This window comes from Sarcophilus harrisii, chromosome 1 (genome assembly GCF_902635505.1).
Source record: "Sarcophilus harrisii chromosome 1, mSarHar1.11, whole genome shotgun sequence".
NCBI classification, from domain to species: Eukaryota; Metazoa; Chordata; class Mammalia; order Dasyuromorphia; family Dasyuridae; genus Sarcophilus; species Sarcophilus harrisii.
In genome coordinates, this window is record NC_045426.1 from 596585787 (window position 1) to 596600063 (window position 14277).

Consider the following 14277-nt stretch of genomic DNA (forward strand, 5'->3'; position numbering starts at 1 on the left):
TTGAATAGGTTCCATGAACTGCTGAGAAGAAAGTATATTCCTTCTATCTCCATTCAATTTTCTCCAAAGATCCAACATACCTAATTTTTCTAATATTCTATTTACTTCTTTAATTTCTTTCTTATTTGTTTTGTGGTTTGATTTGTCTAATTCTGAGAGTGCAAGGTTGAGATCTCCTACTATTACAGTTTTTGTTGTCTATTTCTTCTTGCAACTCTCTTAACTTCTCCTTTAGGAAGTTGAGTGCCATACCACTTGGTGCATATATGTTTTAATATTGATATTGCTTCGTTGTTTATGCTACCTTTAGCTAGGATGTAAGTTACCTTCCTTATCTCTTTTAATTAGATCAATTTTTACTTTTGCTTGATCTGAGATAAGGATGGCTACCCTACTTTTTGACTTCACCTGAAGCATAATAGATTTTGCTCCAGCCTTTTACTTTTACTTCTATATGCATCCCCTGCTTTAAATGTGTTTCTTGTAAACAACATATTGTAGGGTTCTGACTTTTGATCCAGTCTGCTATTGCCTCCTCTTTTATGGGGAGTTCATTCCATTTACATTTACGGTTAGAATTACTAAATCTGTGATTTCCTGCCATCCTAATAACCCCAGATTGTGCTTTACTTATTCTTGCCTCCCCAACCCTCTTTCCCTTTTAAACTTATGTACCTCTCTTGTATCACGATACTTATCCTCTTTATAATCCCTCCCTCCTCCTTCAGTTTTCCTTCCTTCCCTTATTACTCTTTTTCTTTTCCCTTTTCCTCTCCCCGTTTTTTAATGAGGCGAGAGAATTTTTCTAAAACAAATGTCAATTATTTTTCTTTGAGCCAACTCTGATGAGAGTAAGATTTCACAATGTTCCTCCCTCTCTAAATTTCCCTCAGATGATAAGTTTCCTTAGCCTCTTTTGTGGGATGTGGTTCCCTCTTTTATCCCTCCTTCCCACCTTTATTCTGCCATGATCCCTTTTCCATATCTACTTCCCTTTTGTTATATATGTACAATCAAATTATACATGTATTCTTTTGTATATCCACAACAGAAATACAATTCTCAAGAGTTATTTTACCTTTTCTGCATCTCTTTGAGTTTCTATTCTTGGAGATCAAATTTTTTGTTTAGTTCTGGTTTTTCTTCAGAAACAAATGGAATTCATTTGTTTCATTAAATATCCATCTTCTTCCCTGGAAGAAAATGCTCAGCTTAGCTGGTAGTTTATTCTTGGCTGCATCTCAAGTTCTTGTGCCTTTCGAATATCATATTCAGGCCCTTCTTTCCTTTAATGTAGAGGCAGCCAGATCTTGGGTGATCCTTATTGTGGCACCCTCGGTATTTAAATGGTTTTTTTGGCTGCTTGTAAAATTTTTCCTTAATCTTATAGTTCTGAAATTTTGCCACAATATTCCTTGGGGTTTTTATTTTAGGGTTTCTTTCAGAAGGTGTTCGATGAATTCTTTCAATGCCTATTTTACCTTCTTGATTTCTATTACATTGGGCAGTTCTCTTTGATGATTTCTTGTAAAATAGTATCTAGGCTCTTTTTTTCATCATAGTTTTCAGATAGTCAATAATCCTCAGATTATCTCTCCTAGATCTATTTTTCCAAGTCTGTCGTTTTTGCAAGTAGATAATTCGTGGTTTTTTCAGTTTGTCATTTTTGTTTTTGTTGACTGATTCTTGCTGTCTCAATGAATCATTAGTTTCAATTTGTTCAGTTCTAATTTTTAAAAATTATTTTCTTCAATAGCTTTTTTTACTTCTTTCTGTATATGTCCAATTGAGTTTTTGAATGTATTGTTTTGGTCTGTGGAATTTTTTTCCATTTCACTAATTTTTTTAGTGAATTATTTTCTTTTCAATTCACAGATCCTACTTTTCTTGCGTGTTCTTTTGTCTTTTCAATTCATGGATCCTCTTTTCTTGCAGGTTCTTTTGTCTTTTCAAATCCCAAATCCTACTTTGTAGTGAATTCTTTATTTTTCAATTCGTATTTCAGGAAGTTGTTGCTCTCTTGTAAGGCTTCTCTTTCCTTTCCCCATTTATCTTCTAACTCTCTTTTGAGACTTTTAATGGCCTTTCTATGAGAGCATTATGTAAAGGAGGACAGTCTGATGCATTTTTGCTGTTTGAGGTCTCTTCAGGTTTGTGACCACTGCTTTTTCTGCATAGAAGCTGTCGATTGTTCTTTTCATCTTTTTATTCATGTTTTAAAGCCTTTAGGGTGAGGTCTCCTAGGCAAGGGGTTACCAGCTTCCTCTGCAGAATAGGTAGAGATGTAAACCGATTTCCGGCTCCGAGGTATGGGGTGCTCTGGGTGAGAGTTTTCCCTTCCCCAACAGGAGGTGGATTCAGACTTGGCAGAGCTATCAAACTGCTTAGTAGGGCTGAGTGGATTATCGATTGCCCTCGGCTAGAACTAAGTGGTGAAAGTGTCACCGCCCTAGGCCGGTACCTCTTGTGGGACTGTGGTATTAGCAGCTGGCGCAGACCGCAGGACGCAGACAGCCACAAACTCTGCCCAGCGTCTCTGCCTGATGCAAATCGGCCCTGGAAAAAAAGCTCTATGGCCCCAAGCCGAGCTCCCCTGCGCAGATTGAGTCTAACCCGGGCTGCGTCCTCCTGCCGTGCAGGATTACAACTGCCCCAAGGAAAAAGCCCTTACTGCGGGTTTGAGGCTGGCGCTGTGCTGAGATCTGTGCCTTCACCCTCGGTTTGAGACTCTCCTCGGAACCTAATTTCTCCCAGTCTCGCGATCTCCCCTGGCCCCGGAACCAACCTTTTTGGCGAGACTGCAGATTTTTTCGGCCGGTGAGTTGTTCTACTTCTTATCTTTACAATTGTGTAGCAGTCAAGACTTATTTTTGAGGCTTGATATATTATTGATAAAGAGGGTAAGAGAAGAGCTTAGAAAGACGCGTGTGTCTTCTCCGCCATCTTGGCTCCGCCCCAGATTCCTAACTACTTAATGATGCCAATGAAATCTTTTTTTTAACATAATTATCCACCCCATGAAAACAATTATATTATACACAAATTTCTGATTAAATAAAATGATATTTGTAAAGTGTCTGATACAGAGCAGGTGTTTAATTAATGTTTGTTCTCTTTTCCAGCATGAGTTAGTGGAGTTTCCAGAGGGGCATTTTTCCCATACTGTTGATATAATGAATGGGGGGTGAATATATAGAGTGCAAAGTAACTATTGATGTTATATGGGTAACAAAAAAATATGATGATCTCTCAATGTAGGTATATTGGTAGATTTTGATATGTCATCAACAATTATTTTACTGAAAAATATGTAGAAAAATAAACTATTAAAGAGATTCATGATTGGAAATAGAAGTGGGTCTAGTCACGGAGTAGAGTAAGCAATAATAGATGGACAGCTTGGGTGATTCATAGTTACCCACAGAATAGTTTTATTGAAACTAGAGCAAAGGCAGACAAGAACTGAACATGGTGAGAAGGTACAGCAAGTCTGGGATCTGTACTACTCCAAATATTGACGTATCTAGGAGATCACTGACTCATCAACCTAAAGGTATTTCTTTGACATGCTGTCAATCCCATTAGAAGTGAACTCATTGACGGTAGGGGGATTTATTTTATTTTTTTTTTTTACTTATAATTAGGTCAAGATTAATGTAAATGATGAATTCTATGAAGTGGTAGGATTATTCAGATTTAAACTATATACTTCCATTGGGATGTAACCAATGATTATATTTTACAAAAAATATAAGTTCAAATAATGTGAATTTGAATATAAACCTTTCTTCGCATCCTCAAAACTTAGTATAATTCCTGACAAGTAGTAAGTGCTCAATAAATGCTTTTAGATTTTTGATTCATGAGACAATGGATAGAGGCTTTGATAAAAAGCATCCCAGAAAACAAAATTAGAGACTTCATTTCTATTTGTCAAAATCATTAAAGCTCTTAACAATACAAGTAATTCACAAGTGAATAATATAATTGAAGTATTTTAATAACACAAAGACACATAGATTATTTGCTATTTGAAAATTTCTAAAACAGATTAATTATTGTTACTAATACCATAAGCTATTTTCTTCCTTGAGTGTATGTTCCATATAAATCAATAAGTGACCATTTAATACACATTTTCTGTATACTCAACACTATTAGGTGCAATGGGAAATGCACAAAATATAATATTTAGCTTCTACCCTGAGGGAAGTTGAGATCTCATTATTAATATATTACAAATCAAAACCTTTTACACTTTTTTAGGCTGTCTTGACAGAGAACTGCTAGTTTTCAGTTAATCTTGTAGGGTTCCCTCAGAGGTACAGGGTTGTTATGATTGAACTATGAAAACAAGAACTCTCCTTGCCTTACAAAAGAGACTGGAAGTAAAGTCAACATTTCATACTATATTTTTCAAAAACTACGAAAAATTCCATTTTACAATAAGATGGAGATAAAAGTGAATGTCATAGCTTGCTGCTCCAATAAGAGACAGGAAACAAATATCTCTTCAGCCTTAATGAATAGCCCTTGATTGAAGGAATAAGCTAAGCAGAAGGGAATTTGGAAACTGAGGGAAAGGAGTAAGATAGGAGGAGGAACTTTAAGGTGGGGGCGAGGTAATACTAAAAAGGAAGGGCTGTGAGAAGCAAGTGATGCTCACAAGTTTAATACTGGGAAGGGAGGTAAGGGGGAAAGAAGGGAGAAAAGCATAAACAGGGGTTAACAAGATGGCAAGTAATACAGAATTGATAATTTTAAGATAAATGGAATGGGGAAACTCCCAAAAGAGGAAGGGAGCAGAATGGATTAAAACCAGAACCTACAATATTTTTTAAGGAAACACACCTGAAGCAGGGAGATACCAGAATAAAGGAAAAGGTTGGAGCAAAATCTACTATGCTCGGTGAAGTCAAAAAAGCAGGGCTAGCCATCCTTATCTCAGACCAAAAAGAAAAATTATCAATTAAAGAAATAAGGGAAGGGCACTATATTTTGCTGAAGGGCATAGATAATAAGCAAATCAATATTAAAACATACATGCCCAAGGGTACAGCATCAAATTTAAAAAAGAAATTAAGAGAGCTTGAAGAAATAGACAGCAAAACTATAAAGGGGAGATCTCAACCTTGCACTCTCAGAATTAGATAACCAAACCACAAAATAAAAAGAAAGAAGTCAAAGAGGTAAATAGAATATAGAAAAGTTAGATATGCTAGATCTCTGGAGAAAATGAAATGAGACAGAAAGGAGTACACTTTCTTTTCAGCAGTTCAAATGGAACCTATACAAAAATAGACCATATATTAAGACAAAAAACCTCAAACCAAATGCAGTAAGGCAGAAATAGTAAATGCATGCATTTCAGACCATGATGCAAAAAAAATTACATTGACAAAACAGGGAAAGTAGACCAAAAAAAATTGGAAACTAAATAACTTTACTAAAGAATAATTGGGTGAAACAGCAAATCATAGACATAATTAATAACCACCCAAGAAAACGACAATAATGAGACATCATACAAAAATGTGTGGGATGCAGCCAAAGCGGTAATAAGGGGAAATTTCATATCTCTAGAGGCCTACTTGCATAAAATAGAGAAAGAGAAGGTCAATGAATTGGGCTTGCAACTAAAAATGCTAGAAAAGGAACAAATTAAAAACCCCCAGTCAAACACTAAACTTGAAATTCTAAAAATAAAAGGAGAGATCAATAAAATTGAAAGTAAAAAAAAAACTATTGAATTAATTAATAAAACTAAGAGTTGGTTCTATGAAAAAACCAACAAAATAGACAAACCTTTAGTAAATCTGATTAAAAAAAGGAAAGAGGAAAATCAAATTGTTAGTCTTAAAAATGAAAAGGGAGAACTAGCCACTAATGAAAAGGAAATTAGAGAAATAATTAGGAATTACTTTGCCCAACTTTATGGCAATAAATTCGACAACTTCAATAAAATGGAAGAGTATAGCTTGCCCAGATTAACAGAGGAAGAAGTAAATATCTTAAACAGTCCCATTTTAGAAAAAGAAATAGAACAAGCTATTAACCAACTCCCTAAGAAAAAATCCCCATGACCAGATGGATTTACATGTGAATTCTACCAAACATTTAAAGAACAATTAACTCCAACGCTATATAAACTATTTGAAAAAATAGGAGGATTGAAGGAGTCCTACCAAACTCCTTTTACAACACAGACATGTTACTATTACCTAAACCAGGTAGACTGAAAACAGAAAAAGAAAATTAAAGACCAATCTCCCTAATGAATATTGATGCTAAAATGAATAGCCCTTGAGTATAAATGGGTATCACACACTTTGTTTATATATAATTCCAGAAAATAGTTATTCTGGCTTCTTTGCAGTCTAAATAGACAATATTGAATAGGAACCAATTGCAGGTTGTCAGTCATTTTCTGAAGACTTGTTAATGTAACACATGCATAAGAACTTTATACCAAATATGTAAGTAATAAGAGAAACAAATGACATACAAATCCATACCTATATATCTTATTCTGAATCCTTTTTTATTATTTCCATGATCTGCTGACCACTGCAGGAAAACTTCATGACCATTGCTGGATATATTAAGAGCAGAAGAGTAATCCCCACTGAGTGAAATAAGCACTGGGCTTTGAATATTTGGTCCTTCAAGTAGAAAACAAAAAACAAAACAAGAATTATGTAGACACAAAATCTCTTTCAAATATTACATAAATACTAACAAGCTCCTTCTTTAAAAGAAAACAACTTCAAAATTTACAATTAAGTTAAATGTGTTGTGAGTGTTTTATAATTTGAAAGTCCAGGGACTATCTATCTTTTTTTTTTTATGAAACTTTATGTAAGACACAAAACTATGTATTAAAAGACATCTTAAATGCAAAGATGATAAGCACACATATATACACACATACATATGTATATATATTGAAATGATCATCTAATTGTTATATTTATATTTCATTCAATCATTTTCTAAAATTTTTGATACTTCTAATGTCATATTTTAGTAAATGTTTTGCTTGTTTATTGAAGATATATGAAAGAAGAAGTTAAGACTATAAGTAAAGCCAACACTTACCATCATACACCTGAAGAACATCAAATTCCTTTTCTGTCTGGAAGAATTCTACAAACATGCTAATGTTATAGCCTTTTTCCACTGAAATACTCCATGCACACATCTGAAGATTTGGATAGCTGTCAGGGTATCCTGGACTCAATATGACACCCGTTGAATCTAATCGTAATTCATTGGCAGGACAGAGCACTATAAAATAAAAAATAAAAGTTATTAAATAATACAAATATTTTAGATCCTATGAACTAGTGGATAAAATCTATTCTATACATAACTCTATTTCATTTGGCTTCTATAATAAGAGTTTGATGTGAAAAGACTGTGCACTAACTAAATCAGGGCTTCTTAAACTTTTTCACTATTCCTTTTTGCTTGAGAAATTTTTATATGAACCAAAGTGCAGAGTCATATAAAATCAGTATACAAATCAAACATTTACTGATAATAAATAATAAATTTGCAATCTCTTCATTCAGTTACAAGCCCCCAAATGAGATGCAACCGAGAGTTTTAAGAAGCTGGATATTAAATTATGTGCTAAGAGAGACAATTTGTTGTTTTAACATAGATAGGTCAAGATATAGTCATAGAAAAAAGGTTCACAAATGTTCTCCAGTAATTTTTATCTTTATAGATGATATAAAATAAACATGAAATTTCAATTATAAAAATATATGAAATATATAATATATGACTCTTTTGTGCATACTTTCATCTCTGATATACCCAATGATCTGTTATATTTATGTTAAAAGCTGAGGTGGATTTCTGATAGTTTATGCTTGGGTTATGCAAACTCAATTCTAAGGAAAGAAAAGATTCTTAGAATGTCATGTCTGGAAGATACTTTTAGAGATCACCTAATCTGAACCCTTTATTTTACACATGAAAAAACAAACTCAAAGAAGTAAAATTGTATGTTTAATGACATACAGGTATTTAATGGCAAAGCTTAGGAAAGAACATAAGCTTCTTAAATCCTAGTAGAGTCCTTTTTTTATTAACTATTTTATTCCAACTCTTTCAAAAGATCAAAAATCCTATTAAAATACAGAGGTGGATGACATTTCTATTCTGCAAAATAATATTAAAAAATAAAAATCAATTCAGTTTTCAAATTTCAAAAGAGATATTTTATTTAATAGTGCAGGTGAAACTCCAGCTTCTGGAATAAGAACTCACTATTTGACAAAAATTGCTGGGAAAACCAGAAAATGATACATCAGAAACTTGGCATTGATATATATACTTATGTCCCATACCAAAATAAGGCCAAAATGGATACGTGATTTGGGCATAAAGGATGATGCCATAAAAATTAGGGGAGAAATGGATAGTTTACCTCTAAGATCTTTAGAAAAAGGAGCATTTATGACCAAAGAAGAATTGGAGAACATTATGAAAGACAAAATGGACAACTTTGACTATATTAAATTACCTTTTTTTTACACAAAGAAAACCATCAGAAACAAAATTTAAAAAGAAGTCCGGGGGAAGCTAGGTGGCACAGTGGATAGAGCACCAGCCCTGAACTCAGGAGGACCTGAGTTCAAATCAGGCCTCAGACACTTAACACTTTGTAGCTGTGTGACCCTGGGCAAGTCACTTAACCTCAATTGCCTCAGGGGGAAAAAAAAGGAAGTCCAAAGCTGGGGGAAAAAAATCTTTAGAAACAATGTTTCTGATAAAAGTCTCATTTCTAAAATACATGAAAAATTGTGTCAAATTTGTAATAATTCAAGTCATTCCCTATTTGATAAATAGTTAAAGGATATAAACAGATAATTTTCAGATGACAAAATTAAAGGCATATAAAGTCTTATAAAAATGCTCTGAAACACTATTAACTAGAAAAGTGCAAGTTAAAACAACTTTGAGGTATCATCTCACACTTCTCAGATTGGTTAAGGTGAGAGGAAAAGATAATAATAAATGTTGGAGGGGATGTGGAAAAACTGGGACAGTAAGACATTATTGGTTGAATTGTGAAGTAATCCAACCCTTCTTGAGAGCAATCTGGAAGTATGACCAAAGGGCATAGTCTGTATGCCAAGCAAATCATAAAGAAGGGAAAAGGACCCACATGTGCAAAAATGTTTGTAGCAGTTAGAAACAAAGAATTAGGAAATGAGTAGATACCCATCATTTGGGGAATGGCTGAACAAGTTGTGGTATGTGATGATAATGGAATATTATTGTTCTATAAAAAATGATGAACAAGCTGATTTTAGAAAGGCCTGGAAATAGTTACACAAATTGAAGCTGAGCAAAACAAGCAGAATCAGGCATATATTGTATACAACCACAGTAAGAATATGTGCCATGATCAAATATGAAAGGCTTGGATCTTCTCAGTAGTTGAGTGAGCAAAGGCAGTCCCAATAAACTTTGGATAGAAAATGCCATCTTTATCCAAAAAAGAATTCTGGAGATTGAATGTAAATCAACATATGTTATATTAACTTCTTTTCTCTCTTTTTTCCCCTCTCCTAAGGTTTTTTTTTTTCTCTTTTGTTCTGATTTTTCTTGCCTAACATGATCCATAAAGCAATGTGCATTAAAATTAATTAATTAATTATTAAAGAATAGTTTCCTTAAAATGTAGTTCAGGTGAATTTTACTACTCTTGGTAATGCTTTTTGTGTATTCATCCCTTTTCTCTCTACTTTCATCATTTGTATTCTACATAATGGCAAGGCTTTCAACTAATTCAAACAAATAATTGACCACTTGTTACTCTCAGTGGGGGTGGGGGAGGAGAAATAAAATTAGCAATCTCTACACTTGATTATTTGTCCTAAACAAAGGACTACTCTCCGACTTCAAATAATAGAGTTATTCAGATTTTGATTATAATTATTCCATCAAAAATGGTCTCTCCAAAGTTACCAATAAGCTCATCAACAAATGATCTTTTCTGTATGCTTATTCTCTCTGACCTCTCTATATTTCTGATAATGTTAGTCACTCTTTTCATCTTGATACTCTTTTCTCTCTAAGTTTTTGGTACTTTTCTGGATTCTTCTTCTACCTATCACAATGCTCCTTTTCCATCTCCTTAGTCAGATCCTCTTGCCCATTTAACTCTCTAATGGTAGGTGTACTACCAAATTAGTCTTGGTTCTCTTCTTTTCCCTATCCAGTACTTCACTTAGTGTCCTCATTAGTCTCAATTGATTAAATTGTCTTTGTGTTGTTGATTTTCAAATCTATCTTCTTGCCCTAACCTTTCTATTAACCTCTAAACTCAAACTGTATGGTCCAGTAAACATCTTAAATTCAATATTTCAAAACTAAACTCATTATTAAATGCTCTCCCAAACTTCATATTGCTGTTAAGGGCAACACCATGATTCCAAATTCTAGCATCATAACTCAGATATCATTTTTGAATCCTTACTATTTCTCATGCCCTCTCTGTATATACTATTTTTTGTCCTGGCCTATCAACTTGCAATATCTCTCAAAATCCTTTCCATTGATAATTCTACTATTCTTCTACTCTCCTCTTCTTATATTTTATCTATTGCAATAGCCTGCTGGTGGTTCTTATCACTCCAATCCATTTTCCATTCAGTCATCAAAATTATTTTATTGAAGCATTGGTCTAACCATGTTATCACCTGCAGATTTGAAGAAGGAACACCAAAACTCTAAAAATCCTTGAAGGAGAAAATCTCCTTCAACTCTCCCTCAGTGAGGGACCCAGCCTGAGGGAAACAAGACAAACAGTTTCATTCTGTTATCTAAGTGAGGCTGATTCAGTCCTGAGCAAAAGAATTCCAACACTATTCAATTAAAGATCTTCTATTCAATTTTATTCAAATTCCAGCTCAAGCTGAAATCCAGTTTGTAGATGAGCTAACTTGGGATTCCATCCACTAACCCAGTTCAGGGCTGACCTGTTCTGCTTGGGCTGTCCTAGACCCCACCAAGACACTCAATATAATAACTTCCATCAACCAAAGTCTTTGCAGATGGACCTTGGTAGTTCCCTTGCTGCCAAGACCTTCTGTCCAGTAAGAACTGCATTCTCAGTGCAAAACTCCATTTTGCATAGATCTGCCACTATAGAAGTCAGTCTTTTGGTAAAGTGATTTCTATCCAATAATAAATTTTCATTTTGCAACTAATAATTTGGGAATGAGTGAATTCTTTCACTCCTAAAACCTACAGCTGATTTAAAGGGGATTCTTAACAACTCTCTTATAGCCACTAATTTAGACCATTCAAAGAGCATTAGATTCAAATATAAAATTCTCAGTTTTGTCCATTCAAAGTCCTTTCTAACCAATCTTTCACCCTCTTCCCCCAACTTCCATTCTTTTAAAACCTTACTCTCTGCTGCTTACTCTTCAGTCTAGTGACTGAACTGTTCCACAAACAAAATACTGCATATTGCAGCTTCTATTGTTTTTACTACCTGTTTTTCACACCTGGAAAGTTTTCTCTTTTTATTTCTGGTTCTTGATTGCCTTTAAGTGCTAAGTAAAATCTTATCTTCTACCAGAAGCTTTCCCTAACACTTCCTAATTCCAGTACATTCCCTCTTTTTTTTTTTTTAATTTTCATGTTTGTACATATATTTTTGCTTCTCTCCTCATTTAAATTGTGAGTTCTTAGTGACTGAGACTATCTTATGCCTTTTCGTAACCACACAGTGTTTGGTACATATTAGATGTTTAATAAATGCTTACTGACTGGATGACTTTCTAGCTAAACTTTAGGGCAAGTGCCACAACTGTCATAAAACCACAATAGAACTTGGCTACATAGCTAGTTATAAAGCAAAAATAAATTATAAAACAGGCTTTTTTTGGTTCAAATTAATTTCCCCCAAATGTTAGTAGGGCCTCCAGAGTTTATAATTAAAAGAAATTTATTTCAAAACCAAACAAGCAATAACTTTGCACCTTTTAAATTTCTTCTGAGTTAATTCAATGCTGCATTGCTCTTTGAACATAGGATCTTCTTTTATGAGGGCTCACAATGCAAAATGGTCCTATGCCAGTGTTTCCCATGTCACACAATCAATTTTAAAGTTCTTAAGAGAGACCTTGAAAGTGTCCTTGTATTTTTTTTTCTGACTACCACGTGAGTGCATTGTGTTGAGTTCTCCCAAAATATTCTTTTTGGCAAGAGTATATTTATTTTATTTTATTTTTATTCCCCAACCCCAAGAAGTTGCATTCTCTGAAGTTAAGTTTGAATGCCTGGCAGTTTATTCTAAGAAAGGACCTCAGTGTCTGGTATCTTTTCCTGTGGGGTGATCTTTATAATCTTTCTAAGACAATTCAAATGGAAGCGATTCTGTTTCCTAGATTGGCACTTTGGATACTGTCCAGTGCAGTGCAACAGCTCTATTGGCCTTCAGTTTGGTAGTCAGCTTAATACTTCTCTCTCACACTTTCCTTTGGAAACTCCCAAACACTGAGCTAACTCTGCCCATGTGTGTGTCAGCCTTGTTGTTAATATGTACATTCCTGGTAAGTGAACTTAACCACAGCAATCAAAATTTCTCCATTTTCTAAAACTGATAGTTCCAGATAAAGATCGTGCAATGTTACTGATGTCATACCTGTGTTTCCTCAGTGTTAATTGTTAGACCAAAATTAGCACAAGCAGCAGAGAACTGATCCACACTTTGTTGTATCTCAACTTTGGAATCTGCATTGAGTGAACAGTCATCTGCTAACAAAAAATCACGGACCAACATTCCCTCCATTTTAGTTATTTAGTCATGTTAGTCAATCTGAGAGGTATGTAGCAATACCTCAGAGTTGTCTTAATTTGAATTTCTCTGGTCAATAGTGATTTAGAGATGATATTTCTTGTATTTGGGATTCAAATATTTGTGAGATTTAATTGAATCTAAATGACTCCTGGAGTTAGCATTACCTGAAAACAACATCAGAATTTCATTTTAGCCTCTAAGGTAATGTAAGGTATGTCTATATTTTGTTGTCATACTTCTTAAGAAAAAAAAATTATAATTATCTAGAATATGACTCATTTTATAGAGAACAAAGCTAAGTATTTATACATTCACAGTTTTTAGTTTTTATTTTTTTTAATGTAAGAAGTAATGTGGTGTTTTAAGTTAGAACTTAATCAGGTGATTTGGGAATAGTAAAGTAATTAAGACAGTGAACTGTATCTATATAAGATGTTTTTGGTTTTTTTTTAACAGAATAAGTTATCATGCAGATAAGCAAATGTTGATGATGAGAGACATGAAAGTATCAATGAATTAAGAAAATAATTTTATATTTTGGGCCTCCTTTGCAAATTGTTCATAGTACAACCTAAACTCTGCATCTTTAGAACGGATTTGAGAGATTTTCTTTTTTAAAGTTTGAGCAAAAGTTGTCATATCATTTTCTGAGCAATACAATGGTGAAAAAGGTAGACTAAGGTAGATGAAGGAATAACTCATTTCAAATCCTACCTCAGATACTTATTAGATAACCTGAATAAGTCATGTAATCTTTCTTTGTCTCTATGTCACAGGCTTATAATTTCATCTCTATTCTAGGGTTGTGAGGAGGAAATGAGATAAAACAAATAGTGCCCAGAAATGACTCTTCTCCACTAGGAAAAGTCAAAATATTGCTTGACTTAAATATATTAGGGTCCAGTCTATTTAGGACCAGATAATTACCTGAGTTCAAAACCAGCCTCTGACACTTATTAGCTGTGTGATGCTTGGCAAATCACTTAAATGAGATCATGAAGAGTTAGATACAACTGAAAAATGCCTCAATAACAAAAAGATGAGTAAATGTAATTGGATTGTAAAATTGTAAAAGTAAATGGAAAAAGAGCCTAGTATCATTGTCATAAATTTTAAATACCAAACATTTAACAGAAAAGCATGTATTTTTATGTAAAAACATTAGGAAGACACTGGAGATTTTGAGTAGGAGATTTGTAAGATTCTATCATTACTTTTGGAATATTACAATGGTGTCAAACTCAAATAGAAATAGGGCCACTAAACTGTACATAAGAATTCTTGTAAGAGCATATTGAATTAATTAATCTTTTCTGTGTTGTGTTGTATTTTTATCCATTTTGTTAAATATTTCTCAATTTAATGTGATTTGGAACACACTTGGTAGTGTTACAGACTACATGTGGCCCTCAAGTTTAGTATTTTACATCCATGGTGTATAGAGG

The 14277-nt window shown here is 33.7% G+C and overlaps 1 protein-coding gene across 2 annotated transcripts in view; it reads right to left on the reverse strand.

Annotated features, from left to right (window-relative positions):
• Nucleotides 1-14277, reverse strand: part of CSMD3 (CUB and Sushi multiple domains 3) — a 1575929-nt gene that overhangs the window by 130215 nt on the left and 1431437 nt on the right. For both annotated transcript variants that reach the window (XM_031954893.1, XM_031954946.1), the window contains 2 exons: nucleotides 7099-7287; nucleotides 6516-6662 (listed from right to left, as the gene is read on the reverse strand). In XM_031954893.1, coding sequence (XP_031810753.1) covers nucleotides 6516-6662; nucleotides 7099-7287 — 336 coding nt within the window. The remainder of the gene's footprint in view (nucleotides 1-6515; nucleotides 6663-7098; nucleotides 7288-14277) is intronic.